A 14,243-nucleotide genomic window follows, 5' to 3' on the forward strand; every position below is an offset into this window, starting at 1 on the left:
TTATAGTTTTAGTTCCTAAAATTTGGAATAAATTCGGTCTTGGCATCCAAATTAAAGAGAAAAATATATATTTTTAATCCTTAAGCACTAAATTTAAGGGACTAAAATGAATTTTTTAAAACAACTTTTAGTCTCTAAACGATAAATTTGAGAAACTAAAACTGTATTTTTTTTTTCAAATTTCAAGGATTAAAATGATTTTTTCTTTTTAAATTTAGAAGACCAACATCGGGCTTCTCTTTTTTAGGAGAGAAAAAAAAACCCAGACTAACCACACTATATCATATGACTATGTTGATAGTTATAAGGTTATCGTAGTTGAGGGTAGAAGTATTAGAGTGATACGGAATTAGGAGATATTGGGTTTCAATACCCCCACTAACGTAACTTACTAACATTTAACATTTGCCTATAAAAGAAAATCATATGACTATTTTTTTTTTTAAAGTATCTTCTTGAAAAAATCCATGACTTGAGTTGCATGTTTTATTTTTTCTATTTGTAATAATATCTAGAACAAATTATAGCAATAATTTTTTAAGTTTCGTGTAATTACAGGTAATCCCACTCTTTTATTTTCTTACACTAATCTCTCTTTAAGTTTGAAAACATTACATTAACACTCCCTTATATATTTAAAACATACACGGATACTTTCTTAAACCTTACACTAACACTTCTTATAAGGGAACAAAAGTAATACCTAAAAAAGCAGAAGATACTTGTGCAATTACAATAAACACTTCCTGTAATTGGTTCTAATATAATATTATCTTGTGAGAAAGTCTCTCTCACTACTAAACACATCCCCTCTCTAGATAACCACTTGATCTTAGTGAAATGATACTGAGATAGGATAACGACAAGAAAGATTACTAGAGATTCTCTTCCACCAATATGAAAAGTAAAGTATATGTCATCACATTAGGCAAGACCCAATTATGAGTTCAATGAAGCATGTAATTTACTCATGAAAATCGAATAACCATATTCAGAGGTCAGCCATAAAGTACCTATGTTTTTCCATATAGAAATTTCATCCTACTGCTTATACTTGACTCTACAAAACAGTTATCTGATTCCTATACAAACTGTCAAACCGTAACACCCCCAGCTGAAAAATAAATAAATAAATAAATAACTACACTAAATTCACTCAGGGTGATATTTTTTTTATGTAAGAATTAAATAGTCAATATTCTTAATGAGAATTACTTTGTATGATATAATTGGTCCTCGTCATCAAAAGAGTAGAGCAGTAACATTAGAGATTTTTATAATGTTTACAAATTATCAATGGAAAGAAAATAGTAATTTCAATATACATAAAGCTTCTTACACTAAGCAAAACTATAAATTCTAAATATTCCTACTACGACAAATCCTTTAGCTCAGATGATATATCTGCTATTGCAGAACTTTATTCATGATTATGCCAATGATGATGATGAGAAATAGTAAATTGGTGCATCGTGTTTGATGAGCGAAAATTTAAAGGCCTGAAATTTTGATACCATTCCTATCGCTGTAAAACATATAGAAACTAACAGCTTTTTGCCCCTCATAAAAATTTCTGACTTCCACCCCTATCTAAACGCTAATGTTCACGTTTGTGTGTAGTGCACGACACTAGAGACATGCTGCTACTTTATTCCTTTCCTTTTCCACAGGAAGAAATAGGAGCAGAAAATTGCGTAGAAAGATCGCTTCATTTTGTGATATTTTACCATGGCATGGTCTATGCATACACACAACTTCAATACATTTGACAAACAAAAGCATGTAGCATCTATATGTAACTGCTCGATTTTCGTGACAGCCAGCCAAGATAACATCTATGTTCTGCATCACTCAGCCCTGCAAAAGATATATCTTATATGAAGCAATGAACCTGAACTTCATTTTTTTTTTCTACCTACAATATATATATATATATATATATATAATTCACTATGCTCCAATAGCATCATTAAAGCCATACCTGTCTTCTCCTACGGTTCTGTATGGCATACCAGGAACGTGCCATTGCAAAGCATGGCAAAAGAACACCAGCAAATTGAAGGAGTGACACCTCAAACTGCCATCAACCATACCAAGTTAGCATTTAGTACGCAATAAATCTAGAAAGAACAGATGATATGAAAGAAAGACTGAAATCATTTGAGTCCAGAGTCAGCACATTGTTTCTTAATCAGAATTTTGATCTACTATGGTGAATGACAATATTAGGTGCTCTCCCTCCTCTCACTTTTCTCAAATCCCAAAAGTGGCCTACACTTTTCACCTAACTGTCTTATAACTACCATATATTCACAATAACTCCAATTACAGTTATTCAGTTACTTGTTATTAATACTGGTGGTTTCTATTACTATTAATAGCCATAATGTTCCAATTTTCATCTCTCATTCCTATTCCTCCTAACATAGACCCTCCTAATCAGAGGTATCAAACACACATGAGATGATGTGGACATGCTGAGAAAGGAAGTTGTCAGAACATGCTACTTACATTAAAGATTATCGATGCATCTTGCCCAGTTACAGAGTTCTTTGTGACCATTAAAGCTTCACGTACAAGCAAAATCATCAGCATCTGTATAATATTATTATCATTAGCCATATCAACTCTCAGAAAGGATGAAACAACACATGCTTTAATATTAAATCTGTTTCCTTACAATGAGAGTCACAGAGCGAAGGAAAGCAATGCTACTGGTTTGTGACATGGCATAATCTTCATATTCAGTTTGCAGCAACTGCTGCTCTGCTGAAGCTAGAGCCACACGGAGATCAGCATTGTGCCCCCATTCTTGCCTGTATATGGGAGTGATATAAATCTTAATCGAGGAAAAATTGATCATGGATATGAAAAGAAGCATTAAAAAAAGGTGAGGGCCAGAGGGATATAAATAAATTAACAAAAGCTTTACACATCTTGAGTTGGGAGTAGCAATAGCAATTGGGATAAAAATAGTGACACAGACCCTACATTTGGAATAGTGGCAACAGCTTGCATCAATTAATTCCTATTTTTTTGAAATAAGGGAAGAGGGTTAGAGCCTTAGAGGGTAGACAATTAGGAATGACCAATATTAGCTGTTAATGCCAGGACAAGGATAAAATCTTGCAAATTAGCTCCAAGGAATGTCCCTCAGATTTCTGATGAGTTAACAACATTCCTCATGAACTCAGTACCTGTTGATTGAGACTGAGTTTTATCCAATCACAATACTGAGACTGTTCTGACAACAGAAAATGAGAGATAGCAAGCATCCAAGTGACATGGATGACCTACAGTTAATTGTTAAAACATCTAAAATGGAAAGCCAATACTTATGTTACTAAGACCACTAGCTATGATGCATAACTTAGTTAAGTAGAAAATAATCAAATTGTGGCTGGCTGCATGATTGAATTGAAAATTGACACTTCAACCATAACAAGATAACCTTGTTAAACTTGCAATGAATAATATCTAATGCAAAAACCAAGTTATTCATTATCACCTCTCCAGAATTCATTGCTGCAGATTGAGGCTTTATAGTTTTTGGAGAGAGCAAGATATCTATATATTTCCAATGTAGGGATATTGTGCTAAATGCTTATCCAAGGGGAAGGTGCAGAAATTGAGAAGACTTTGAATTTTCATATCTAAAGATGGGATGAACCATAGAGCAGAATTGTGAATGATCAAAAAGGTATCATACATGATTCTTTTTTTATCAGGTGTATAAGAGTTTATAGAGAAGTAAGATGAAGGAGATTTTAAAAAGTTGAGGTATATGAGTTGATTTAACTTATGCGAGAAGTTTGATTTATTTTACCTTCTTAATTCATTTTATTTTCTACTCATATAAGTGTTTGTTGAGAAGTTTATCCAAATTGTCTCCTAATATATTTGTTGATATGATATGCAATTTCTGGCATCAAAATTTAGAAAATAATTTGCAGGGAAGTAATTCTAGACAGTTTTAAAATGCATCCAATTTTGTTAGTGCAACTTCTTTTCCATTCATCAATAACAATTGAGTTTGGTTAAAAACCAAATTCTCAGGGATATTCACTATAAGATCCCTTTTAATTTTCTCCAATGTCCTTGGTCTAACCATGCGAGATCATTTTATTCCAAAGCCAAATCATTTATTGGAAAGTCAAAGTTCTATAAAATTCCTTTACCATAAAAAACTTCGTACCCCATTGCCCAGAGGCTCTTCGCTATGCGAAGGTATGGGGGAGGGATATTGTACGCAGCCTTACCCTTGCATATGCAAAGAGGCTGTTTCCGGATTCGAACCCATGACCAACAAGTCACCAAGGCACAACTTTACCGCTGCACCAGGGCTCGCCCTCTATAAAATTCCTTTACCATATTGAATCAATTTTCTGTACCTAGTACAAGATCATTTTCCTAGTCATATCTGAGACACAAGAATGAAGAATAAACAGCCAAAGGCTTACATAGAAAATTTCAGCTCACAACTCGCAGGCATTAAGCAAAACCTTTCATAAGATGGAAATTAAGAAAAAGTCATATATAAATCAGTTAGTCCAATACATGTTCAAAATTACCTAATATCATTCGTCATAATTGCATTGCTTCTGACCGGTGGAAGAGAATAATTTGGTGAAAATGCCTAAAAAGAGTGAAAGGATAACTCATCATTTCTAATTTAGGCAACTCATGAAGGAAAAAAAGATCATGAATGAATTGAAAAAAGCCCCAACCTGATTACAGATTTCACATATTGTATTTCCTTTCTTATTGCACCATCTTTGGATACACTTTCTATGAGCAAACTGCATGCCAAGAAATAGTGAGCAAACAAGTTCATAAGCCAACTTGAAGTCAAAACTCAAAACCACTACACCAGACCAGTATCCACAAGGAATCACAAAAACTTCACTGAACTCCCAACCCTCTTCCTCTTCCTCTTGTACAGATGCAAGTGATGCAACACGAGTCAACATGAGATGAAACAATATAACATGATCGTGAATAATTGAAATGCTTTCAATAACAGCAATTGAACTAATTCAAGAAGCCATTGCATTGAGGCAAGTAAAGACTAAGGACACTACATGCCTGCAGACTCGTGCTACTTAAAAGGAGGGGCATGACAAGTAAAAACAGAATACCAATACAGAGAAGGGTATCAACTCATAGTCCTATAAGTTGCTCACTAATATTAAAACTTTCTCACTTTTAAGAAACATGACAACCCCGACAGCCACTTGGTGTTCCTAATTCTTAACAAGTTACATTATTTCCAACATGTAGAGGTAGTTAGTTATTTTGGGTACTGGGATTGAGAGTGAAAAAGAGAGAAACTTTATGAAAAGGACCACCTTGAGAGTGCCATTGCAAGAACAAGGTGCCTCCATGGCTTGTGCTTGGTCTTCTTCCTGGCATATTCTGCACTCAACAACAACAACAACATCATCATCCTTGTTTGAAGATGAAGAAGAAGAAGAAGAGGAGCACACTTTTCCACCATTGTCAGAGACGGGGATTATAACTGGGTCAACACCATCACAGTGTTTTTCATTCACTGATCCAAAACAGGTCGTGGAGGCTATGATCCGGTCAATGCAGACAATGAAGTCGTTCACCATTTTTTGAGTGAGAGAGACAGACACCGTGGAGAGGCTGTAATGTAGGTTTTGTGTTGGGAAAAAAAGAGAGAAGGGAAAAGGACAAGGGAAGAGTGGTGCAGTGAGTGTGCAGGCGTGGGTTCCAAAAAGGTAAGACCACTATCAAATGCCAATGGTACGTTGACGGAATTTACGGAACAAACCGCTTCTCTGGCTTGTCTACGCAAGGAAAATAGCCTTATGCTTGATATGGTTTTTTTTAATATATTTTTAATCCTTATATTTTCAGTAAAAGAAATATTATAGTCATACTCTCTAACTCACTTTTTTGAGCATATTTTTTTTTCATTTATTGACATAAAATTTAATCAGATTCACGTCTTATTTAATTTAATGACTCTTGACCTTAACTTTGTAATTTTTTATATATTTTAACTAATAAGAAAGTATGTGTTAAAAAATGTATTGCTAGCCGTGCTCTTTTAGTTAAGTTTTGTTTTAATTCTAATAATTTTAAATCAATCAATTTGTTACTTATATTTTTTGTTCACATAGGAAGGAGGTAGTGTCCCAAGGCTCTACTTAGCTCATGAACATGAGGTATAACATGGAGCTCACCTCTATTTATATGGAGCGTCTCACGATAATACTTTACATGTGCCTTATAATATTAACCCTCGAGGGGCACACGTCTCTGTACATACAATCTTATTGGCTCTGCATACGGTATTAGTGCATTGATGTGCACCTTAGACATGTCATATACATAGTGTACTATATGTCTTATCGCCATGTTTAGTCATGACTCAGATGACCATTAGAGATGGGTAGGATCTATTGCTGGCATTGGTGTGAGTCGATCTCTTTGAGAGAGTTGATTAGGGTGATGGGTAGGTTTTTTGTCTTTAGTATCATCGGGTCAGTCTCGTTAAGAGAGTTGACTAAGACGATGTACAATCCTTCAAGCATTAAGCCTTGTGCCATAAATGCTTATGGGTAAGACAATTCTTTAGGATGAGTCGACCAAGACGATGTACATTTTTAAAAATAGGTGAATTTAGTTTTTATTTGGTTCCTTGGTCGTCAGTGATCAAAAACTAAATTCACCTATTTTTTTAAGTTTAGAGATCGAATTGATTGATTTGAAATTAGAGAAACTTAAACCAACTTTGATTGAAAGTTCATGAACCAAAAACATATTTTACCCTATTTTTTAATCAACTATGAAGTATTTACAGATTTTGTTAATAAGTAAATTTTATTAAAGAACTTGATTGACATCTTTAATGAGGTCTCATCCCTTAATAACATTTTTTTCGGACACAATAGTCAAATTGAAATCCTATTTAAATAGATCGAACTCAATTTTATTTGGACCAACAAGTTATTGATATGTCAGGATGATATTATTATTACATAGGAGACACTTGTTTCAAGTCATGTTCTTTTATTCTCAAGAATATGAGGGTAAGAATAAATACTTTCATGATTGTTAGAAGATTATGACAATATATTCTTAAATATATTTTACTGTCATATTGTAAGCAAACTCTATTCCTATGAGAAGGAGATGTGTATATGATATTCTTATGGGAATAGAAGTTATTTATTTTTTATAATAACTACCTATTCTCATAAATTAACAAATTAAAACCTAACATTTATTGAAAATACTACCTATTGTCACGATATTTTTCTACCTATTTTTTTCAATTTTATTTTTTAATTAGATAAATTTTAACTTTATTTATGAAATTACTAAATAATAATCAAACATGTTAATGAGAATAAAATTCTTAGATATATTATTTCGGAAAACATGATTTATGAGAATATAAAATTATACTATGAATCAAACACTACCATAAAAAAATTATACAATAATGTTAGTTGTTATTATTTAAAGATTACAAGACTAAAATTTAAAGTTATAAAAATTGAAATAAAAGAAACACATGGGGAAGGAGGTTAAATAGTGTATTAGTGAAATCTCTCATAAAAATTATTTTTGAAGCAAAAGTAATTTTGTTAAAGAATCATTACTTATTTTTGTTTTTTGTTTTTATCCGTTGGATTTGTATTAAAACATGTACTGGAACAATTTCAACTACCAAATAGACCACTCAATCAATTTGACACAAGTTTGAAATCTTTAACGAGAACAAAATCAAATTGCGGTATTAAAAAAAGAGGTATTATTTGTGGTAATTTTTAATTAGGATAAATAAACATTTTGGTTCATGAGAGTATGAAATGGTGCTAAAGTAATGTTTTTAAGATGAAAAATTTAAATTTAATCTAAATAGATCATGCCGACAATCTAATGACAAATTGATCATTCAATTTTATAACTTAATGTCAAATTAATTATTAAAAAAATATAAATTATTATCAAATTGATACTTGATTCACTTAATAATAAAATTGTTTCACAAATTTAATGATGAGACAAATCAATTGCACTCTTTATACATTACTAAAGTTAAATTTTTCCTTTTTCAAAAATCAATATCTCATCGGTTCATGTTTTTTGAAAAAAAAAGAATATTTACCCTTTTAATTATCATTACGATAATACTATTAACAAAATAAAGAACTATTTTTTTTAACTCAAAGGATCAAATAGCATATAAAAATAAGATAAATGATTAAAAATATATGATTTCACCTAAAACGAATAAAAAAATATTTTTAATTTTAAGCACAAAATAAATTTGTAAAAAGCATAAGTGAACTGAGTTCCCTTCCTAGAATAGCAGAGTATAGTAGCAGTAGCAGCAGCAGCAGCTTGTCGCGTGCGTGCCTCTCCGGCGAGGCCGTAACAATCCACAAACAACAAGCTTTTAAATTTCTCCTTCGTTTCGCTTCCAATGGCATCAAATAGCCATTCACCATCTCTCGAGATATTAGGTATCTATCGATTCAATCGTTTTTCTCTCTCTCTCTCATTTTCTCTCTAACTTTTGATTTCCGTTTCGTTCTCTCAGTTCGAGGACCAGAGGATTTCTCGCTCTGGACCGGACCCCCCTTCGCGAACGATCAACCAAGCGTCAAGCTCGAGAAAGTGAACTGCATCAATGCGAAGTTCAGCGACGACGGATCCAATCTCATGGTGACGAAATCGAACTCGCTGATTAGCGTGTACGATTGCAGCACTGCCAAGGAGATTAGGGTTTTTGAAGTGCCCAATGTCGTTGCTGCGGCCTTGTCACCCAAAGGAACTTACTTGCAAACCTTCCAGAAGCCTTCGGGGCCGCAGGAGAAGAATGTAACGCTGTGGAGCATCGAGACCGGTGCTGCGGTTTACCAGCAGTCGCAGAAGAACATGACGAAAGCCAATTGGTGTGTGATCATTTCGTTATTTGTGGAAACCAAAGTGTTCTTAGTTCTTACCAAATTTATGCTTCTGGTTAACATGACCTTGCTTCTGTTTAGATAACCTTGCCCGTTAAGGACCTGTTTGGGTAAACTTATCCAGAAGAACTTCTAGGAGAAGAAAATAAGAAGATAAAATGAAATAAGCTAATTTTAGCTTATTGATAAGCTCATTTCATTTTTTTCTTCTTCATAAGCTTACCCAAACTCGTAGGATGAAATAAGAAGGAAAAATGAAATAAGCTATTTTCATAAGCTAAAATTAGCTTATGCATAAGTTAAAATCAGTTTGTAGAGAAGCTAAAGGACAGAGCTTCTATAGATTAGTATAGGAGAAGGAAATAAGAAGGACAAAATGAAATTAGCTTTTTCCATAAGCTAAATTTAACTCATGCATAAGTTAAAATCAGTTTATGGAGAAGTTAAATGACAGTTATAGATTTGTATACACATGAGCTGATTTTAGCTTATAGGAGCAACTGATTTCATTTCACTTTTTTTAATTTTCTTTTCTTATAAGTGTTTATAGAGAAGTTTGTTTAAATAACTGTTACCGTGTCTGTCTGTTGTTCAGGCCTGCGATTCAGTTTAGTTCTGATGAAGCTACTGTGTGTCGGTTGGCCACTAATGAGGTACAATTTTTTGATACTGGGGATTTTTCGAAGGGAGTTGTCTGTCGGTTGAGAGTTCAGGGAGTTGCTGCTGCTGAGCTTTCTAGTTTACCGGGATCTCATGTAGCTGCATTTGTTCCAGAATCCAAGGTTTGTGTCTCTCAATTTAATTCTTATCGTGGAGGCTTAGTTCAGTTTTTTGCAAATAAATCAATGAATGGTAATTTGGTATTAGATAATTTGGCATGCTGTTTGTTAGGTTTTTAATATATGAAATATGAAATTCTATGAACTGCTGATACATAGAAGTTGAGTATTTGGAGGACAAGCATCTTTCATTTTCTTCTAAATTCTTGGCTGACAGAAAAATTGTAAATAGGGTATTTATATGTTGTATACTGTTATGTAATTACAATAATTAGGGTAATTGTAAAACTATACATGATATTTTCCACTGTGTCGTTAAGACATGGATTCCGATACATGTTTCTCATTTTTCTTCCTCTCTATAATTTTCAATAATTGGTGAACATTCAAAGAATGGAATTATTGATTATTGATTTTTTTTTGGGGGTTGTTAGATCAGATTGGTAGCCTATGAATGAATGACTGATGACTGTGTCTTATGAAAATATGTTGCCCTAAACACAGATCATATAATAGGAAATCTAATCTGAATTTCTTTGCATATGCAGTCTTCTTTGTTCATTATGTCTCATTAAATAAAGGTTTAAATTTCAGGTTTATGTCCTGTGTGGCAGGCATCTAGAAATAATGATTATTTATCACACCTTTTCAATTTTGATGGGAATATTATGAAGTTTTCTACCTTGTAGGGGATTCCTGCTAGTGTACAGATATTTGCTTGTGGAAATGCGTCTCAAAGTCAACCTGTTGCTCGACGTAGTTTTTTCCGATGTTCAACCACCCAACTTAAATGGAATCATGGCTCAACTGGGCTTCTAGTGGTGGTGCAGTCAGACGTTGACAAAACTAATCAGAGTTACTATGGAGAATCAAAATTATGCTATCTGACCACAGATGGGATGCATGAAGGACTTGTGCCTCTTCGTATGTTCTTGCTGCTACTAAAAGAACTGATAATTGGTTATATAATGTCTATAAGAAGGGTAATATTCTATTTTTTTAAACAAATTGGCAGGGAAAGATGGGCCCATTCATGATGCTCAGTGGTCATATTCTGGCCTGGAATTTGCTGTTGTATATGGGTGTATCCTTTTCTCTATGATATATACAATATGGATATAAATAGCATGCACTAAAGTTACCACTATTTGATATTTGCTGAAGATCTGCTAACATGGTATACTAGGCTAGGTAAGGTTTGATACGTTATACAGAACAGTACTTATGGTAAAGTCATGAACCCCATTTTGGCTGAAAAGCACATTTATTTTGAGATGATTTTATATTCATGATAGGAAATGCTTTCAAAAATACATTAGAGCTGCTTCTTTCTATCTTCTCTATTTGAAAAACCTAATCCCTCTTAAAATATGGTTTTTGATATGCCATAATATACCAAACTGGATTACATATTTTCTGCATACTTTTTGATGCCTTATGAGTTGTACATTTTTAAGAAGTCAGATGATGAGTAATTTATGTCCTCATTATATTAATCACTCTTTTAATGGTTTTTTTTATAGATCTCTTGAATGTTTCACTTTTCCTTAACTTGTTTTAGTTATGCCTGCTAAAGCAACTCTGTTTGACAAGAAGTGCAATCCTCTACTAGAGCTTGGAACTGGTCCTTACAACACTATTCGCTGGAACCCAAAAGGGAAATGTATCCTCTGCTGATGAATTGGCATTCTTTGTATTTAGTCAAATAAATTTTAAACACTTACCTGACATAAGATTTCTTTCTTTTCTTTCTCTTTTAAATTTTTAAAGGCCCTGTGGCCTGAGGGTTTTTGGTTGGGATTGGAAATTTGAAGTGGCTCTATATTCTTATGACATGAGCATCTAAATATGGGCTCCTTGATTGTTAGCTTCCAGTTTTGTGTTTGGCTGGCTTTGGTAACTTGCCTGGTGATATGGTATGTTCTGACTATTTGAATCATTATGCTCTGTTTTGATTTTTCCTTTCTGGTGGAAAAGATCTGATTGTAATGACTTATCTAGGGTTACTGATTAACCTTGTTGAAAAACAAATTATGACTTACAATCACTTTTAGAGTATAAGAATCACTTAAAATGTTATATTTTTTGTGCCTTTGGTCTTTAGTACTGAGTGAATTCCTTGTTCAATTTATTTTGAAGAAATAATCACTTGATTTTGATAGCTTCTCAGAAGAGCTTTGAAGGAAGTGATTATTTCCCAAAAATAGTGGTTCCCAACGATTCACGTAGCATTTTTTGTTAGTTATTAAAACAATAATTGAAGGAAATAAGAAATTGCAAGTATCTGCTGTACTTCCATGTCTCATGCTCAAATGCATGCAAGATTGCAAACACATGTTTCTTATGTGAACTTCATATGTGACAATTTGGAACCACTAACAGATTTCATATGTTTCGCACGTTTATGTGCTAGGTATTTTGGGATTACATAGATAAGAAACAACTTGGAGCCACTAAGGCTGAATGGTCTGTGACTAGTGAATGGTCTCCGGATGGGTGTTATTTCATGACAGCTACAACAGCTCCAAGGCTTCAAGTTGACAATGGGTATGTAATATTTGGTCATTAGCAGGATCTTGAATTACTCAATGCCTAAAAATATGCAATCTTCTACCCATGGGCACATTATTTTGTTGTTAAGTGTACAATGTCATCCTGATTTTCTGTTTCCACTTTCCATTGATTTGATTATAATTAGTCAATGATTACTTTGAACAACACTTATGGGCTTTTATAGGACGATAACTCAGATAATTTATAGAACATTTTACTGATTGTTATATTATATGTTGATTTCCACTTTTTTGGTGGTCATAGTCTTATTCACACATTTTTTTTTGTTATATTTTATTTTCTTGTATTGAAGGATCAAGATTTTTCACTACAATGGGTCATTATACTTCAAAAAGATGTTTGATAAATTGTACCAGGTCAGTGGTGTCTTAAACTTTTGCTGATTAATTGTTTCTTTGATCATTTTTCACAGATTTTATTGAATCGTATGCAAACTATTTGCAGGCTGATTGGAAACCAGAGTCACCCAGTAAGTTTGGTGATATTGCTGAATTAATTAAGTCTCTAAATTTGGTACAACTTGAAGATAAGAAACCATCAGGTTCGTTATGATGCTTATAAAATTTCATTTAGTTCTGAGTTATATTTTCTGCTCATTGAAGACCATGAACTAATTTCAGGTCAAGGACCACCAAAGTCAACCCAGACTTCTACAAAAGCCTCCTCTACCAACCCCCCAACACAAAAACCTGCTGCATATCGTCCTCCACATGCTAAGAATGCATCTGCTATTCAGGCAGAGGTACACAATGCAGAAACTATGCTGTCATTCTTTCTATTTTTAATTGTCAATATAATTTTTCAGCTATTAAGCATGGCATAGCATGTAGTCAAATTGTTCCAGTATATCTTTATGCATCTTGTCTTGAACCCTTGGAGCTGAGTTTCATTTTTTAGTTTATGTCTCTAATGATGCTAAAATGATTTGTATTTGCAGTTGTTTGGAGAGACTCCTGCAGAGTAAGTACCTTTCCTCCTCCCCCTTTTCCTTTCTTTTATTCTTAAGTTCTTATGATTTATATTCTGTTATTAATGACTATATTTGTTGATTAATTTAGACCACTGAGCAAGAATGCATTACGAAACAAGAAAAAGAGGGAAAAACAGAAGGAGAAAAAGGCTTCTGATGCCAGTTCTTCGTGATGGAATCAATGTTCTTCCTAATGCATTCTAAATTGCTTTTCGACTACTGCACTCGTGCACCTGAAAATTTGAGGCTTCAGGTTTTGCTTTACTAGGTTTTAATTGTATTATGTCCCTGGCAACCAACTTTGGGAAGTTTTGATTTGCTCAGATTTTGAGGTTGCTTGAAGTCGTGTTGTAGGTTTATGCTTTCAGCTGGGATATAAAAGGTGGGAGAAGATAAATCTCTTTCTCATGATAAAAGAAGTATTCATTGTAAGAGAAGTGAAATTATACGTAGGTCACAAACATTCTTTTGTTTCCGGTTGGGATATAAAAGGTGAGAGTAGAAGATAAATCTCTTTTCTCCTCCTGATAAAATATGTATTTGTTGTAAGATAAATGGAATTATAAGTAGGGTGCGCACACGCGTGTGTACGTACATGCACAAGATTATGTATAGACAAGACGTAATTTCTAGTACATACACACACGTGTGTACGTACACACGAGCACCAAAGTATGTATGGACAAGACAAAAGTATGTATGGACAAGACGTAATTTCTAATACATACATACAAAGTACAATAGTAAAAAACAAGGGCAAAACTTAAGTGTAGCTTTTAAGTTTTCTAGTGTTTCTCTTCAGAATTTGAGTCTCATCTCAATAATCCATGCAATAAAAGTTAACGGGAAAAGTTTTAATTTCCAGTTGAAATAAGTATTTATTGCAAGTGGAATCATAATAAGTAGGGTGCGCTCCCTTTTTTCCTTTAACACACGAGTACAAGACTAAAAATAAGGACAAATTTTGGGTTC

The 14,243-nt window shown here is 33.4% G+C and overlaps 2 protein-coding genes across 3 annotated transcripts; one reads left to right on the plus strand and one right to left on the minus strand.

The window, feature by feature from the left end:
* Positions 1-1,242: 1,242 nt before the first annotated feature.
* LOC100791501 (uncharacterized) lies at positions 1,243-5,943 on the minus strand. Of its 2 annotated transcripts, none has more exons than XM_041017362.1 (7): positions 5,346-5,943; positions 4,728-4,799; positions 4,572-4,636; positions 2,681-2,816; positions 2,512-2,595; positions 1,982-2,077; positions 1,243-1,857 (listed from the first exon to the last, which is right to left on the minus strand). In XM_041017362.1, exons 1-7 carry the CDS (start codon positions 5,613-5,615, stop codon positions 1,852-1,854), a joined length of 729 nt encoding a protein of 242 aa, XP_040873296.1. In that variant the 5' UTR covers positions 5,616-5,943; the 3' UTR covers positions 1,243-1,851. The 2 variants fall into 2 exon arrangements, with proteins under 2 accessions (XP_040873296.1, XP_003528492.1); XM_003528444.5 differs by having other exon boundaries at positions 5,349-5,922.
* A 2,386-nt stretch (positions 5,944-8,329) lies between these two features.
* Positions 8,330-13,781, plus strand: LOC100810278 (eukaryotic translation initiation factor 2A). Its single transcript, XM_003529330.5, has 13 exons — positions 8,330-8,504; positions 8,582-8,936; positions 9,544-9,730; positions 10,417-10,651; positions 10,743-10,811; positions 11,289-11,390; positions 11,603-11,643; positions 12,141-12,274; positions 12,594-12,657; positions 12,746-12,842; positions 12,922-13,043; positions 13,239-13,261; positions 13,360-13,781. Exons 1-13 carry the CDS (start codon positions 8,465-8,467, stop codon positions 13,442-13,444), a joined length of 1,554 nt encoding a protein of 517 aa, XP_003529378.1. The 5' UTR covers positions 8,330-8,464; the 3' UTR covers positions 13,445-13,781.
* The last annotated feature ends 462 nt before the right edge of the window (positions 13,782-14,243 follow it).

This window comes from Glycine max, chromosome 7 (genome assembly GCF_000004515.6).
Source record: "Glycine max cultivar Williams 82 chromosome 7, Glycine_max_v4.0, whole genome shotgun sequence".
NCBI lineage: Eukaryota > Viridiplantae > Streptophyta > Magnoliopsida > Fabales > Fabaceae > Glycine > Glycine max.

Coding starts and splice junctions, on each gene's coding strand:
- LOC100810278 (XM_003529330.5), top strand. CDS start 8,465: ATGGCATCAAATAGCCATTCACCATCTCTCGAGATATTAG. Junction 11,391..11,602: donor CTGGAACCCAAAAGGGAAAT/GTATCCTCTGCT, acceptor GTTAGCTTCCAG/TTTTGTGTTTGGCTGGCTTT. Junction 11,644..12,140: donor GTAACTTGCCTGGTGATATG/GTATGTTCTGAC, acceptor TTTATGTGCTAG/GTATTTTGGGATTACATAGA.
- LOC100791501 (XM_041017362.1), bottom strand. CDS start 5,615: ATGGTGAACGACTTCATTGTCTGCATTGACCGGATCATAGCCTCCACG. Junction 2,596..2,680: donor TTCGCTCTGTGACTCTCATT/GTAAGGAAACAG, acceptor AATATTATACAG/ATGCTGATGATTTTGCTTGT. Junction 2,078..2,511: donor ATGCATCGATAATCTTTAAT/GTAAGTAGCATG, acceptor GGTTGATGGCAG/TTTGAGGTGTCACTCCTTCA.